The following is a 17,833-nucleotide window of genomic DNA, read 5'->3' on the forward strand; positions in this document are numbered from 1 at the left end:
AGGAGGCGCGCGCGCTCCGAGAAGTCTGTGCGCCTGTTTCTTTTTTTTGTCTCTTTCTCTCTCTCTCTGCGCGCCATGCGCACCGGAACGGGTTGCTTTTGTTTTCAATTTTTCATCCTTTTATCGCGACAGCGTTAAGGAGCACGCGTCGCAGAAAAGCCGGTGCCGTCGGCGTCGGTGTCAGCGGCGTTGGCGGTGAGCGATAAATCGCAGAAGGCGCTTCATAAATAAAAAACATCCTGCAAGACGGAGTCTCCGGAGTGCGCGACGGAGAGGCTACCACTGAGCCACGAGTTCGTTCCTTCAAAACGGGACAAAATCGCCTCTAGCGAAGGCGGTGTTGCCTTAGAAACGTGCCCTAGAAAGTTATACTGCGGTTTATATCGGTAATTATGACTTATGTAACATACAGAAGTCGCTGTTTCGCGAGTAGCGAAGTATGTTTCCGCTAAATTTCTTCTGCGCTCTGCGCACACGCAGAGCCATCTTGCGGCAAACACAGAAGACCCCCTCCTCACAATGTATGGCGCTGCCCCGACACGTGGCACGCCACTCGCCCCATGACCGCGTCCACCTTCATGGCGCGTCGGGGCCCGGCTATCTCAGCCGATCGCGACGTTTGGCTGGCGTAGCGCGTTTGAGTAGGTGGTGCGAACGGGATGCGATAACGCTATCGCATTCCACTCTTGAATAATAATAATAATATTTGGGGTTTTACGTGCCAAAACCACTTTCTGATTATGAGGCACGCCGTAGAGGAGGACTCCGGAAATTTTGACCACCTGGGGTTCTTTAACGTGCGCCTAAATCTAAGCACACGGGTGTTTTCGCATTTCGCCCCCATCGAAATGCGGCCGCCGTGGCCGGGATTCGATCCCGCGACCTCGTGCTCAGCAGCCCAACACCATAGCCACTCCACTCTTGAAGGCGAAGCTTAAGCGTCCTGTATCACAAACGCTGTGGGCTATCGTATGAGACTGGAACGCCCACATGGATGAATGCGCTGTTTGTAAAAGCCGTTAAAGAGCCCTTCAGGCGCTTGCATTATCGCCAGCGACGATGAGTAATACAGCGCATTTGTAGCATATCTTCCAGCGTAGCACCAAATGTGATGACCACACGTACGTTAGTGCTAATTTTCCGCTCCGATGATAGATCAAAGCAATCAGTACGGCAATGAGGTACTCATATGCGTGGCTGCGCAGGCATACCGCCTGCAAAATACTGAGTCGGCTCAGAGAATTCGGCACATATTTTAAGTGAATGAGGAACTCTGATGAGTTCATAGGGCAGGATATCAGTCAACGAAAAGCCGCGCAATGTTAGTGATGCAGCCGAGATATGAAGACAATGGGAAAAGTATCTGAGAATCGGAGGGCACACAATGCGCACACCACATGCGCGACATCGGTTCCACGCACACTCACAAAGTCCGCGTTCTCAGCTACAAACATTACGAGTTTCTGTGCTGTTAGCTTGATGCCTGTTTGGAATCCACTTGTAGCTAAAGTTGGCGTTCATATCATCCATTATCACAATTGGATCGGCGTTTTGCTTTCCTTATCCTACTGCCGCAAAAGTCATGCTATGACAACTGTGAAGACTCTCCTGTGATTGGCGAAAGCGACTACGTAGGTCCTATCATGTGGTGAACAAATGCAGAGGTATAGTTTATTGCCATCTTCGACTGGTCGTTTCTGAGCGCTCAAGAGCGCTCTCGCGAGCGGCGTTGTCTTCGGCTGGTTGAAAGAGGGTGCCCGCCCTGCGTTCGGCTGGTTCTTCTCGATTGCTCTCCTCCACCTTCGAGCGCTCTGAGGCGCTCCGAGCCCTGTCCTCGGAGCAGTCGTCGAAATTGAAACGTCATCGCAGAGCCGCGTCGCTGCTGTTGGCGACGGCCCACCGTAACCTAGGCATCCTAGGCCACTGCGACGAACGCTCGTCCCGCCGGCGCGTCCGCCGGTTTTCCCGGCAGCGCTGGGAGCTTTCGATAAGCGAAACATCGGACGTTGGTAGTAGTCACGTGGTTTAGCATCTGCCATTGCCTCCTCCGAGAGCGAGTTGCACGTTTGGCTTGCGCGCTCGTCCTCTACCTCTGAGCTCGGGGAAGGCCGGATCTGCCCGCCTCTGCTTCGGGGGATGGAAGCGACCAGCCGAAGATAGCATATGTGTATACTAAAGTCTACAATTAGGCTCTACAGCAATCTCAGCATTATACAACTTCAGTGGCTTATATCGAACGCAGCTCCATATTATGTCCCGGTACCTGCGCTTGGTTGCAGCGTACACGGGCTGGGCCCAGATTAACGATTTTTTTAACATGACCTTTGGTGACGTCCCACCTCATGGCCTTCATCGGCGGCGATATAGGAAGCCATGGAGAATATTTGCAATTGTAAAGAAGGATACGGGATGCTTCACTTAATTTGAGCTAGACTAACATATGCAAATGGGACGTAGCTGGAGAGAACCAAGTTAATGTTGTTTGCCATCCCTTGGAGATACTCAAACTATATTTTTTGCATTCCCCTGATTAGATATTTCGTGTAAATAATTTCTACATTATGTTAATTAGACGAATATTCTCAATGATAAAACTGTCGAGCAACATAAGAAACTTCCGATAAAGCTTTCGGTTGCTCAATACGAGCTCCATAGAAGTGTTTGGTCGAGCATGAAAAAGCCCGCGATTACACGCAATGTGACTCGAGCGGCCGGTCGCGCAGCTCTCTCTCTCTCCCTCTCTCTCTCCCTCTCTCTCTCTCTCTCGTGCGCCTAAATCTAAGCACACGGGTGTTTTCGCATTTCGCCCCCATCGAAATGAGAGAGAGAGAGAGAGAGAGTTCATTCACCCCATTTAACGATCACAGTTGTGCCCGCAATGTGCACTTTCTCATTCCATATTTTTCGACTACTGTTCACTGTCCTGCCATTTCTTTAGCACTGTAGCAGTGGCAGTGAATTGTTACAACTTCAAACAATCGAGCGATCCTGCACTCACCTTACAGTCCAAAACGACTCTTGTCAGGTCAGTTGTCTGGATTTCTGGCCGCTTACATTGTTCCCATGATTGTAGCTCTCCTTTCATGTACCGATGGTAAGACTGGGGAGTCTTACCATCTGTACATGAAAGGTCGCGCAGGTCGCACACGACCTGCGCGACCTGCTCGCTGCTGCACACTGGCCTTCGACGTGGCGAACTTGTCGAGCAGGCTCACACCCGTGGACGGGTTGAAGCGCTGCTCGCGCTGAAGTCCAGTGTCGACAACGTAAACCACATCGTTGACGGTGATGGACGTTTCGGCGATGTTGGTGGCCAGTATTACCTTGCGCACATCTGCTGGTGGAGTTAGACAAAAAGAAATAGAAACTTTATCGACTTTCGCCTATAGACAGTCTATAGACTTTGTATCAAAAAAGTCTAAATCTATAGAAAGGCAAGGTCGTGTATAAAAAGTCTATAGGCTTTCTATATATACATTGAAATCGATACTTTACTATACGTGTTAATTAGGATTTCTTTTTCTCGCTTCACTCGGTCCTAGCAACGATGCGGTTCTGCTTCCTGTCCAATAAACGTTATCACATGTAAACTGTGTGCCTACCCTTTGCTTCAAAGCTCTATGTCCGAAATATTCGGGGCACGAACAGCACGCGCGTTAGAGGTGTGAGATAGCACTCTCGCAAGTAATGTAGCGAGCGCAGAGCTTTCAAGGAAGTAAACGCAAGCAATATACGGAATACCTAGAGCAGAAAGAACAAAGGACGGGTCGAGAGAGGACAAACGCTTGTCATGCCTCGACCTGTTGTTTGTACTTATATTGTGCTACGTGTTCTATTATCCAACATGCCCAAGACTATTGCCTTCTGAAACGCGGATGACACCGACGGCAATCAGTGTATGGGACCAAGATAAGCCGGCCAAAATGGTGCCCATTTCCATCACTGCATGCCCGCAGTTCATGAGTTATCTTACTCGCAAATGGAAGCAACAACTTGTGCATGAACATGACGAAACTTGCTCCGCCTCAGTGTACAAGGACCTTTTTAAAAAAGCCTGTAGCCGTGCTTTGGTTCTTCAGACAGGGCGTCCTAGACAAAGCAGTACAAACACTTAAAGTGTAAAGACTTGAAGGAGTATAAGGGTGTAAATCGGTGCATTACTCCCACGCTTAAACTAATGCTGTGTAGGCGTGTGATTTATACGCCGATTTACAACCGGATTCGCTTTTTTTAGGTGCATATCTTAAAGCTCACGAAGCTCTACGGGACACATACAGCTATAGAGGCCTGTTGAGATGGTCTCGGGTGTCGTGGTCGAGCATCAGGGGCAATCACCACCGGAGTTGGATCACGGTCATAACGAAAAAAACAGTCAATCATTTCTCAATTTGACAATGACTCTGTGTTCGTAAAACAGCACCTCTGTGCAAACAATTTTGCATTTCCGAGAACCAGAAACAATGCAGAATGTATGTTTCTTAAATAAAGGGTGCCTCCCACGCCGTATTACCAAACTAACTTTTCTAACATGGACATCTAACTGCACAATACGCGCTTTAGAATACGAACAAATCGATACACTGCTCGCTTTCCGCCATTCATGCTCTGACGCAAACGTAAACCGTAACGTCATGCCAGCAGTATTTACGGCACAACTCGCTACACTACAAAGAAGATTAGGGAATCACTTCCACTTCGAGTAACCTATTTGGAAGTAGTTAAATAATCTAAAGCGGTGACTTCGCTGATGGGCGCATGCCAAAGGCGTGACAGGGTGTACTGCAGTTCATTCTTGGTTTTTTAGTAGATCTCGGCGAGGATGTATTACGCTGCAGAAATTGTACAGCAGTGTGAAATTGTCGCATGCCTGGACCTGGTAATGAACGCTTCGGATGTTAAGTTTCAGGTCTTGCATATGGGTTTAATTGTAGTCATATAGTCATATGCATGTCTCTGTGATAAAGGCAATCATGACTACATCAAATATTTATAGCATCAGCATTGTTAAGACATTTCGACTAGACTTTTTGTAACTTCCCATGATTACCGTTAGCTATCTTGACAGTAATTTCACAAAATCTGTCGGTAAGATTTGTGGGAATGGTTAAAGACTTCATCGTCTCTACATTGGGCAACGCTGCTGGAAACTGCGTGAGAGCATACCGCGAAGTTGAGCACGTGCTGGGCCGTTGCGCAGCTTACCATTTGAGTGACATGGAAGAATCCCAATAGCCCAACGTGTGCTGCAGAGATCGAAAGTGAGATTAAGACAAGAACAGAAAAAAAAAACCGTCGCGTGTATGCCAACCGATTGCTTTCTGATTCGGGTACACGAAAGGAATCTAAACATATCCTGCTAGTTAGACAAATGGCAGAAGCAAACCACAGTGCCACGTTGCCAAACAGTCATATAGAAGCACCACATTCAATGCAAATAAACGTACTGAATATCATGCACATTTAATGATGTGTGCCATGATGACGGGTCTACGATAAGTGAAGATAAACGTCGTTGGGCAGAATTACAGTAAACGCTAAGCAGGATGGAACACAGAGATCGTGTTTTCACTGCAAGCGGGAATGCACACCAAAGAGTGGCTTGGAACGCGACTAGTACATATTTGACGGTGAACGTGACGTGTCGATATGTATAGTGATCACGTCACGGCGGAACATGACAGTGTCGAGTGTAAAGAAATAAAAAAGACGTGTACCGGGCAAAATACCGTGAAATCAACTTGTGTAAAAGTGGTAATTTTGTTTTTTAAGGGCCAGTTGAATGTTAGTTTGTTCTTTATATAATTAAGGCCGCTATACGTGAATACAAGGTCTACTATTAACGCATAGACTAGGGCCAGCTGCCGGTATATAAGGACCCTTGTACGACGTGCGACTTCCGGTCGCGTGATGGCTGTGGGTGCCACAGAAGACCGCGCTGCAGAACGTAACCATGAGAGAGGAAGCTTTACCTCTTAGCCAACGGCAATGCCGCCTGTTGAGATACATGTAAAAGGCGGCAATCCTTTTATGAGGCAGCTGGAGGACTTACTTGTGTGAAATTTGTGGAATTTGAGAGCAGAATTAATATTCTTGGGGCTGTAACAATGAGATCGGCCATGCACAGCTAGCGCCAGGGCGGCGCCACCATCGCTGGTTAGAAACGCCTCCGACGGCGTTGACGAGAAACGCGTGTGTGGACCGGAGCCTGTTTGTACGTTGACTGCGCCTTGTCCGGATGGATTGCGGTCACGTGACGACCATGGATGCCACAGTAGGCCGCGCTGTCAAACATCGCGATGAAAGCGGGTTCGTGCTGAACAGGAAATTGGAACTCGGGGCTGTTTCGGAGTTCGCCTACTTGGCGAAAATCGAGGATTTCCAGAAAACGAATCAACCCAGTTCACCTGCTCGTCGCTCCATGCAACCTGGATCGGTGATGCTGCCGATTATTTATAAGAAAGGTGGTTCGCTGGCCACCGCTCCCGTTTGCTCCTACGAAAAGCTGGAGGTTGTGCCGGACACGGCAGTGATGCTGGACTGTACTGCACGTGAGAGGGCTCGGCTGCATCGTGCACTTCCGGACGCCGCGAACAGCAGCCTACCTTATTTTTTTTTGCGTGAATCGATACGATGAGAAATCAAGCGTGATGAAAACTGTGCACTTTGCGACTGCCATGGGTTGTTTCTTAAAGCGCCGTGCGCGATATATTCGAAGCTACCTTATTTATTCGAATAGAGCAAAGGTTTCTTTGACACAAATTAAATAATGGTGTTTTACGTGCCTAAACCACTTTCTGATTACGAGGAACGCCGTAGAGGAGGACTCTGGAAATTTAGACCACCTGGGGTTCTTTACCGTGCAAATAAATCTAAGTACACGGGGGTTTTCGCATTTCGCCCCCATCGAAATGCAACCGCCGTGGCTGGAATTCGATCCCGCGACCTCGTACTCAGCAGCCTAACACCATAGCCACAGAGCAACCACGGTGGGTAAATGTTTATTTTGCTGAAAAGAAATGTTACCAAAAATGAGCCATCAACCTATATGCACGACCAAACAATCTCGACATATGTTTAAATCCTATTTCATTAAAATATTACCGGCACGGCGAGGATCGACAGTAAGATTTTGCAGCCGTTTAGAGGTACTGAACCTTCGTTTGAAGCAAAAGAATAAGACATAAATACCATGTCTGCGCCCCTTTAAAAGGAAAATTTTTTGCAACGATAAAATAGACAGAACTGAGAAAAATGGTCGGTTATATCCCAAATTATTCCAAATGTGAGTGTGAGGTGACGGGAGTGGTTTGATTGTGTAGAATATCTTTGTAAAATACAACTAGAACCAGCTTAGCGATGGTAAGAAGAGAAAACTGATGAACTTATCTCGAAGCCGGCTTTTTAAAACATTTGACAAGCCGAAGACGGTGTTTTCACAGCTGCCTTTTTTTTTCATGCAACTGCTGCTGAAACCCTTCCTCGGACATAATCGTTGAATGTCCCTTTTTACAGTCCTTTGTGCTTTTTTTACTGTGCCAATTGAAGAGATACAGGAGTATGAAAATCTGTGCGACTGGCGTCAACTGCAAGTTACATTCCGCCCCCTTGAAGTTAGTGACAGGTAAGCGCGCTTGAAGTAGACACGTGCACGCAGACATGAAGGAGGACACTTATACATTTCGTGTTTGCGTGAAAGCGCCTAACTCAAGTACGCTGCTTCAACGTCATGGCTCACAAACTACGCCTTGAATATCGATTACGTTGTAAGTAATGCCCCTCCATTGTGACAAACTTTTGTATCTTCCTCTGCGACGACTACATGCAGTGCTGGAAGGATTTATCTGGAGGGGGGAGGGGAGTTGTTACGGCTCTTTTGATAGCAAGGACGCCTTCAAAACGGTCACTCTTGATAAGCCCCGTAAGCTCGGGGAATAAAAGAGCACTCATTATAGTCAGAATCTGGAGGACAGGACGACTACATCCCTCCGGGCTAGTTGCCGGTGGCACTCTGACGTAATTGGGGCGTTGTCCTTATGTACCAGCCACGCTATAGGTACCCGTCTCTGCTGGCTCACCACGCGCTATAAACGTAGCAGGACCTATCGGTATTCTAGCTGATGGGTCCGTCGGAGCTGATACCAAGCCAGGATTTTTTTTTCCATTACGGACTATGATCATGGCGAATAAATGCAAATCAGATATCCACCCGTTCGTAGCAATTGCTACAAAGGAAACCCATACGGGTTCCTCGAAGGAAAAGCCTCATAGTTGAAGAAAGATTCGTCTGATTTGCCTTTATTCTTTACTTCTCTCCACCTTGCGGGTTTCCGCTGAACCACTACGTCAAACACTTGCCTTTGCTTCGTGTTGTCGACAAATTCGACTTCGCCCTGCCATCTGCTAGCCGCCTGGTTAGCTCAGATGGTAGAGCGGCTGCCCCGGAAAGGTGGTGGTCCAGGGTTCGAGTACCGGACCAGGACGAATCTTTCTTCAACTATGAGGCTTTTCCTTCGAGGAACCCGTATGGGTTTCCTTTGTAGCAATTGCTACGAACGTGTGGATGTCTGATTTTCCTTTATTCTTTACTTCTCTCCACCTTGCGGGTTTCCGCTGAACTACTGCGTCGGACTATAATCATGTTGTAATTTTTCTTAAGAACATCGTTACGCCTGTAAAAAATGGTGAAGCCTCTTCCGACTTGCTCTCTGCCACCCACGTTTAATAACAGAGATTGCGTCACTGTTCTCGGTAATACGCAGTTCAGTGTAAAGCTCCGCGGCAGCTTTCATGTATTTCCTCCCAAATGAAAGCACGTTCACTCCACTTGCGCGTCACTAAGTACCAGTGTGTTCAACGGGACAGTAACAAAGTTTTGGGAGAACCAACCGCATGTTGTCGTGCACCGACTGTTTGGTTAATAAGCAGTGCGGACAAATAGAAGCTCAGCCCCCGCGCGGAATTCCACTTCCCGCCGGGAAGGAACCACGAGCCACATCGAAAACGGCGCTTCCTTTCGGAGAAGGCGGAGGTTAATACTTGTGACATAATGGCAACCGGGCAAAGGCACATGCTAAATACTGCTTCACGAGTTGTATCTGCGGGAGACTGCCGCTAAGCGTGTTTTCTTTTAAAGTTTATTTTTGTTAGCACCGATTTTTTTACGCATGGGTGTTCGCATACATATAAAGGAACGCATTTGATGAGAATAAAATATCGATTGCTTCGCGTAACTTGAACCAAGGACTTAAAAAAAAAAGTGGTCAGCCGACGCTGATTGAAACCAACGGCATATGGTTTGCCATCATGTGGCACTCCTTAGAATATATATATATATATATTTATATTTCGATCAATCAGTCAATTAACGAAGATGAATGGTACAGAAATTCATATATTAACTTTAGGGCCAAGTGCGCTTCGTTGCGCTGTGGAGGGGATTCGCAAACGACTGATCTAACTTCTTGCGGCAACGAAAATCCCGCGTAGCAGTGTGTGGGTGTAGGCCAGTTGGTTATTCATGATATTGGGAAGTTACCGCAAGAAAACACGGGCCTTGAAGAAGGGGACAACACGAAGCGGTCTTGATGCGCGGTTATTTTTTTCGGCGTTTAAAGATAGCCCGCCAAATGCGAAATAAAGCCGCCGGACTGCGTTCATGCGCTACCGTATTGCTTAACCCGGCTCCGTGCGAAACAACCGCGCGCGCGAACCGTGGCGAAGTGAGCGGCCGCGGCTCTAGGCATCGGCTTGGCAGTGAGTCAGCATCTTTGGCGGCGGCACACGGAAAGGAAGCGCCGTCCTCCCCGATAAGCGATAGGCTCGACGAGCGGCGGAGGGCGCTGCATAAATCTTGGATTTTGCGGTTGGCGTAGGCGAAAATTTATTACCCTGCAAAAACTGTGCAGCAGCAAGTTATTGCTGCATGTGGAGAAGTCGTTATGAACACCTCAGATGTCAGTTTTCCGGTTTTGTATGAGGCTTCACTCGTCCGACATGCGGCTTAAATATTATTCTCTCAATTTCATAATCAGTACTTGTGTGTGTACTACCTCTGGCCATGTGTTCATATTCATGCCTCTGTGGTTAAGGCAATCGCGACGAAACCAAACGATAAAAGCATCACCTACACTGTTAAAGCATTTCGATTATATATATTGTGAAGTCCTTTAATATTAACGAGCCAGCGTGACAATGATTTCACGAAACCTGCCGGTAAGGTTAATGCTTAATGTAATAGGTAATATAATAGGTAAGGCTAATATTTAATGTAACGACTCAATCTTATCTGTGCATTAGGCAACGCTGCTCGAAACTGTGTGCGAGCTTACCACGAAGTTGACCAGGCGTAGTGCTAGGCTGTAACTCGGGATGCCGTGGTGTGACATGGAGTAATCCCGACAGCCTACGTGTGCTGCAGAGATCGAAAGTGAGATTAAGAGAAGATGGTAGAACAGAAAAAAAGAAAAAAAATCGTTGCGTGCCTGTCAACCGACGGTAATCCGATTTGAGTGCACGAAAGTAATCTGTATATTCATTTCTAGATAGGCAAATGCCAGAAGACAAGCACAGTTTAAAGGACAGAGACGTACGCAGGTGATGCACGTTTCATGACCAGTGCCCTGATGGCGTATCTATACAGAAAATGAATATAAAAAACGTTGGGTAGATAGACGCTAAACCCTAAGTAGCGCTGAACAACGAGATCGAGTTTCCCCTGGAAGTGCGAATACACGCCGAAAACTGGCTTGCAATGCGTCGAGTGCACTAGTAAGTGTCAACAAGACGCGTCGACACATATAACTATGAGGGAACGGCGGCACATGACCGTGTGGAGTGCAAACACGTACTGAACATGTACTTGGTGAAGTTGGGTAACATGACAAATTTCTAGTTTTTAACAGCTAGTTAACCATTAGATTGTTTTTAAGACTATAGTTAAGAACCGTATACGTGGATTCAAGGTCTGCTCTTACCACATAGACTAGGGAAAGATTCCAGCGTACGGACCTTCGTACGACACGAGATGTCGGTCTCGGGCGAGCTTGGTTCTCAGCTGAGTGGATGCCATGGTATACCACGCTGCAAACCGTTGCCAAGAAAGAGGAAGCTTTAGGTCGAGGGGAACTGCGATTCCGCCTGTTCAAATACGCGCAAAAGGCAGAAATGTTTTTACGAGACAACACCGGGACTAACTTGGAATGAAGTTTGTCGAATCTAAGAGGAGAAATTATATCGTTCGGACTTTAATAATGAGAGCGTGCACGCACAGCTAACGCTAGGGCGGTGCCACAATCACTTGATAGAAACGCCGCCGACGGCGTTGACGGGAACACTCGCGTCTTGACCAGCGGAAACCGTTTGTACGCCGCCTGTACATCGTTGGGCGGGGGGGCGGGGTGGCAGGATGTGCCAACCGTGGATGCCACCGCAGGCAGCGCTGTATAACGTAGCCATTAAAGTAGGGGCCGTATAACGTAAAACTATTCCAATGTGTTTTTATTCCATTCTCCTGACATCAAATTGGCGTAACCACTCACGCAAGCACCGGCCGTTCACCCGCAGGGTTGTCTGAACAGAGCAATCAAACGCTCAACACGTTCATAGGAGGTCACTTTTGTTTGCTTTATAAACGAATAACATTTCCTACACTGCGGCGGTTATCTAACTTAACAGTTATCCAACTGGCTGATAATAGGCGAGGAGCGCGCTCAAATGGAGAGGCACTCGATGGGGCCGAGCCAGTGCTCTGATAAACTATAACCGGATGTAGAGGGTGGTGCCCACTCCTGCGAATGGTCCACTTTCCCTGACTCAGTTAGGGGTGGCTGGTCGAAAATGGCAGCGGCACGCAACGGAAGCTTAAGAATGACGGTAAAACGGACCCTGAGCAAAGAAGAGTTGGATGAACGAGGTCGTAAACGTGCCGAAAGTGCTCGAAACGTTACACGGCCACGCAAAAAGTGTCATAATAGGCCAATAAACCCATGCTCTCCGGCAGGTGTGAGTAGCCAGCGCCTGAGCGATCAGCGGCAGCCATGTTTTATTCCTTTCGGAACGGGGCAGCCTGCGGCTATTCAGAAGAAAATTCAGTTTTGTTCCGCACGTTAATGCACCTTTAATGTTTACGCGTCATTTTGACATGGTAAGCTTTTACGGTTTTTCGACGTCGCGTGAGAGGCAGGTGAATTGGGTGCAGCCCGAAAACTTTACCAATAGCCGAGGGCTAATGGGAAAATCGCGTCGAATCAGAAATAACTATTTCTGTTTTATTCGGTCAAATTATGCATAATCAGTGTGTACACGTGATATAAGATGGGGAGCTATTGTGGATTTCGGGTCGTCGCGTGACAGGCAGATGAAGTGGTGGTGGTACAAAAATGTTTTTGCCCAATTGCGGTGGCTCGATTGCAGAATTGCAATAGAAAAGTTTTGAATAGTTTTACGTTATAGCGCCCTAGGTTCGTGCTTAAGAGGAAGCTTTAGCTCGGGCCCAACTCTGACACGGCCTATTCAAATACATGTAGAACGCAAAAAATAAACGTTCTTCTGTCATACGCCCGGGACCGATTTTAATGAAATTTGCTGCATTTGACAGAGAACGTAAAATTCTAAGGACTGTTGGAAGCGGAATTTCGATTTAGAGCCTGGCTTTTTCGCGAACGATTTTCAAAAATTAGAAAGTTCGAAAAAAACATACGCACGAAGTTTATAAATTAATAGCTTTGCATCAGCAACAGATATCGCAGTTCTGTAAACGCACCCATCATATCATTCAAAGCGGACAAATTCGATTTGTCAATTTATATTTATGTGAATTTGTTACGTTGTGTACAAGTGTTCTGCAAAAGAGTTCTGCAAAAGTGTTCTGCAAGTGTTCTGCGAAAGGTGTATTTCCATATTACCGAATTTTTTTCAGATTCTTGTATAACATGCTAAATTTGTCTGAATTTGACGTACTATCAGAACCTATCAGCAGAATTGTGCTATCAAGTTTCGCTGCTGAGTTATGAAGTTGTTGAGTTAATTGTTTCTTTGTGAAACTGTGAAATTGTGAAATTGTGAAACTTGGGGAGAAATTTCTTGTGACTAGTATACCAAGCAAATTTCTCATTTAAGGCCTGCAATCTTTACAAAATTTCATGAAAATTGGTAAGTCGGTGCGTTGACCCATACGAAAATTTTTATAGAAAGTCTATACCCTGACTATAGGCATTTGTCTATGAAGTCTATAGACGGTCTATAGACATTTCTTTAGACTGGTATGTAGACAGTCTATGGACTTATGGCCGTACACTTTTTGTAGACTACTCTTTAAAAGTCTGAGTCTATAGGCAGTCTATAAACATTTCTTTAGACTAGTCTATAGACAGTCTATGGACTTATGGCTATAGATTTTTTATAGACTACTCTATAAAAGTCTGAGTCTATAAGCTTTCTATAGACTAGTATATAAAAAGTCTGAGCCTATAGAGTGTCTATTAATATATATATATATATATATATATATATATATATATATATATATATATATATATATATATAAATATATATATATATAAATATATACACATGCTGCAGACAATTGTCTGCAGCATGTCTATAGACAAGTGTGTAGGCTTATATTTCTTCTTTTGCAGACTGAGTTCTATAGAATATCTAGAGACAAATGTCTGTAGACTATCTATCGACTATACCTATAGACTAATCTATAGACTGTCTATAGACTTATAGTCGTACACTTCTTATAGGCTATATAGGCTATAAAAAGTCTGAGTCGATAGCTTGTCTATAGATCAAAGAAAATTCACCTTTGTAGAAAAAAGCCCGCAGAATGTTTATATACGAAAGTGTGTAGGATTATACAGTTCTATTTTTTAGAGTGAAGTCTATAGAATGTTTATAGACAAATGTCTTAGACTATCTAAAGACATTTGTCTATAGACATTTTAAAAATTTCAGTCTACCAAAGTAGAATTATATATACAGTTCTACTCTTGCAGACTGAAGTCTATGGAATGCCTATAGACAAATCTCTACAGATAATCTATAGACTTCAGTTTACAACAACATAACTTTATAATCCTATGCACTTTTTTCTATGACATTCTGCAGATGTTTGTCAACAAAAATGAATTTTCATTATTATATAGGCGGTCTATCCACACAGACATTTTATAGACTAGTCTACAAACAGGGTATAAGGTCATAAGTCCATAGCTATCTGCTATCTACAAGTTAGCTTACATTTTTGTTTAGATGTGGCAGCAAAAAAATTGAATGTATTTATGTATGTGCACCTGCTGTTTTTCATCTGCACTTATGCATTAACGTTAGTAGATTAATAATGCTCCTGAACCAGCTGTACTTTCATATATGTTGCTTAAACAGAAAGAATTGAGTGCTAAATCATGCATTGCAAAAAATAAAACAAATGCACCGGCAATCAAGTTAAACCATGGTATACTTCCTTTTTTACGCGCATCAACTATGGCGATAAAATCAACAAACCTGAGCGATCACTTGACGTAAAACATTCCGTATAGTAGAAGTGAGAACAACAGCGCGTTATCAAATCATGAAAATGAGAAACCGATACTATGCCCGAGTCGCCTGCGCTACATGCAGCCGGTTTGCGCTACGATATGCGCTTACGTAATCATGATCTATTGACGCAAAACATCGTTGCTAAAGCTTACCGTTCAGTATAGTTGATGTATGATGCCACAAAGAAGACACGCATGCACAGACACCAACGTTCTGGCAGACACCGCCCACCGCTGCAAGCGTTTACGTGCCTGGCGCATTCGTTGAGAATTCAAATTGACGCGGACAGATGGCGCTCATTGCGCAGGCGCAGGAGCTCCGCGAGACAAGGCGCGCGCGCTCCGAGAAGTCTGTGCGCCTGTTTCTTTTTTTTTGTCTCTTTCTCTCTCTCTCTGCGCGCCATGCGCACCGGAACGGGTTGCTTTTGTTTTCAATTTTTCATCCTTTTATCGCGACAGCGTTAAGGAGCACGCGTCGCAGAAAAGCCGGTGCCGTCGACTTCGGTGTCAGCGGCGTTGGCGGTGAGCGATAAATCGCAGAAGGCGCTTCATAAATAAAAAACATCCTGCAAGACGGAGTCTCCGGAGTGCGCGACGGAGAGGCTACCACTGAGCCACGAGTTCGTTCCTTCAAAACGGGACAAAATCGCCTCTAGCGAAGGCGGTGTTGCCTTAGAAACGTGCCCTAGAAAGTTATACTGCGGTTTATATCGGTAATTATGACTTATGTAACTTACAGAAGTCGCTGTTTCGCGAGTAGCGAAGTATGTTTCCGCTAAATTTCTTCTGCGCTCTGCGCACACGCAGAGCCATCTTGCGGCAAACACAGAAGACCCCCTCCTCACAATGTGTGGCGCTGCCCCGACACGTGGCACGCCACTCGCCCCATGACCGCGTCCACCTTCATGGCGCGTCGGGGCCCGGCTATCTCAGCCGATCGCGACGTTTGGCTGGCGTAGCGCGTTTGAGTAGGTTGTGCGAACGGGATGCGATAACGCTATCGCATTCCACTCTTGAAGGCGAAGCTTAAGCGTCCTCCAATTTTTTCATGAACGAAGGAAATGCGATGGCAGGTTGTATCACAAACGCTGTGGGCTATCGTATGAGACTGGAACGCCCACATGGATGAATGCGCTGTTTGTAAAAGCCGTTAAAGAGCCCTTCAGGCGCTTGCATTATCGCCAGCGACGATGAGTAATACAGCGCATTTGTAGCATATCTTCCAGCGTAGCACCAAATGTGATGACCACACGTACGTTAGTGCTAATTTTCCGCTCCGATGATAGATCAAAGCAATCAGTACGGCAATGAGGTACTCATATGCGTGGCTGCGCAGGCATACCGCCTGCAAAATACTGAGTTGGCTCAGAGAATTCGGCACATATTTTAAGTGAATGAGGAACTCTGATGAGTTCATAGGGCAGGATATCAGTCAACGAAAAGCCGCGCAATGTTAGTGATGCAGCCGAGATATGAAGACAATGGGAAAAGTATCTGAGAATCGGAGGGCACACAATGCGCACACCACATGCGCGACATCGGTTCCACGCACACTCACAAAGTCCGCGTTCTCAGCTACAAACATTACGAGTTTCTGTGCTGTTAGCTTGATGCCTGTTTGGAATCCACTTGTAGCTAAAGTTGGCGTTCATATCATCCATTATCACAATTGGATCGGCGTTTTGCTTTCCTTATCCTACTGCCGCAAAAGTCATGCTATGACAACTGTGAAGACTCTCCTGTGATTGGCGAAAGCGACTACGTAGGTCCTATCATGTGGTGAACAAATGCAGAGGTATACACTATGTGTATACTAAAGTCTACAATTAGGCTCTACAGCAATCTCAGCATTATACAACTTCAGTGGCTTATATCGAACGCAGCTCCATATTATGTCCCGGTACCTGCGCTTGGTTGGAGCGTACACGGGCTGGGCCCAGATTAACAATTTTTTTCTATTGTCAATCTATATACGGCATGTAAACCTGAAGCAATACAAATTTTACAGTATCGGCTGTGTTCTACTTCATCTCACGCCTTACCACAATCGGTATACGGGCTGTTCGCACAAGTTAACATGACCTTTGGTGACGTCCCACCTCATGGCCTTCATCGGCGGGGATATAGGAAGCCATGGAGAATATTTGCAATTGTAAAGAAGGATACGGGATGCTTCACTTATATTGAGCTAGACTAACATATGCAAATGCGACGTAGCTGGAGAGAACCAAGTTAATGTTGTTTGCCATCCCTTGGAGATACTCAGTCTATATTTTTTGCATTCCCCTGATTAGATATTTCGTGTAAATAATTTCTACATTATGTTAATTAGACGAATATTCTCAATGATAAAACTGTCGAGCAACATAAGAAACTTCCGATAAAGCTTTCGGTTGCTCAATACGAGCTCCATAGAAGTGTTTGGTCGAGCATGAAGAAGCCCGCGATTACACGCAATGTGACTCGAGCGGCCGGTCGCGCAGCTCTCTCTCTCTCTCTCTCTCTCTCTCTCTCTCTCTATATATATATATATATATATATATATATATATATATATATATATATATATATATATATGTACATATATATATATATAGAGAGAGAGAGTTCATTCACCCCATTTAACGATCACAGTTGTGCCCGCAATGTGCACTTTCTCATTCCATATTTTTCGAGTACTGTTCACTGTCCTGCCATTTTTTTAGCACTGTAGCAGTGGCAGTGAATTGTTACAACTTCAAACAATCGAGCGATCCTGCACTCACCTTACAGTCCAAAACGACTCTTGTCAGGTCAGTTGTCTGGATTTCTGGCCGCTTACATTGTTCCCATGATTGTAGCTCTCCTTTCATGTACCGATGGTAAGACTGGGGAGTCTTACCATCTGTACATGAAAGGTCGCGCAGGTCGCACACGACCTGCGCGACCTGCTCGCTGCTGCACACTGGCCTTCGACGTGGCGAACTTTTCGAGCAGGCTCACACCCGTGGACGGGTTGAAGCGCTGCTCGCGCTGAAGTCCAGTGTCGACAACGTACACCACATCGTTGACGGTGATGCACGTTTCGGCGATGTTGGTGGCCAGTATTACCTTGCGCACATCTGCTGGTGGAGTTAGACAAAAAGAAATAGAAACTTTATCGACTTTCGCCTATAGACAGTCTATAGACTTTGTATCAAAAAAGTCTAAATCTATAGAAAGGCAAGGTCGTGTATAAAAAGTCTATAGGCTTTCTATATATACATTGAAATCGATACTTTACTATACGTGTTAATTAGGATTTCTTTTTC

General features: G+C 45.7%; 1 protein-coding gene across 24 annotated transcripts in view; it reads right to left on the reverse strand.

Moving 5' to 3' along the window:
* Nucleotides 1-17,833, reverse strand: part of LOC139051806 (uncharacterized) — a 280,388-nt gene that overhangs the window by 155,954 nt on the left and 106,601 nt on the right. For 14 of the 24 annotated variants that reach the window (XM_070528799.1, XM_070528798.1, XM_070528800.1 and 11 more), the window contains exons 9-13: nt 17,309-17,647; nt 10,974-11,079; nt 10,329-10,411; nt 5,203-5,243; nt 2,999-3,337 (exon numbers count right to left, since the gene is read on the reverse strand). In XM_070528799.1, the coding sequence (XP_070384900.1) occupies nt 17,421-17,647 (227 nt within the window). In that variant the 3' untranslated portion in view covers nt 2,999-3,337; nt 5,203-5,243; nt 10,329-10,411; nt 10,974-11,079; nt 17,309-17,420. Of the gene's footprint in view, nt 1-2,998; nt 3,338-5,202; nt 5,244-10,328; nt 10,412-10,973; nt 11,080-17,308; nt 17,648-17,833 lie in introns of those variants that run through there. The other 10 variants (XM_070528818.1, XM_070528820.1, XM_070528817.1 and 7 more) reach the window with 4 other exon arrangements.

Source organism: Dermacentor albipictus, unplaced genomic scaffold, assembly GCF_038994185.2.
Source record: "Dermacentor albipictus isolate Rhodes 1998 colony unplaced genomic scaffold, USDA_Dalb.pri_finalv2 scaffold_14, whole genome shotgun sequence".
Lineage (NCBI taxonomy): Eukaryota > Metazoa > Arthropoda > Arachnida > Ixodida > Ixodidae > Dermacentor > Dermacentor albipictus.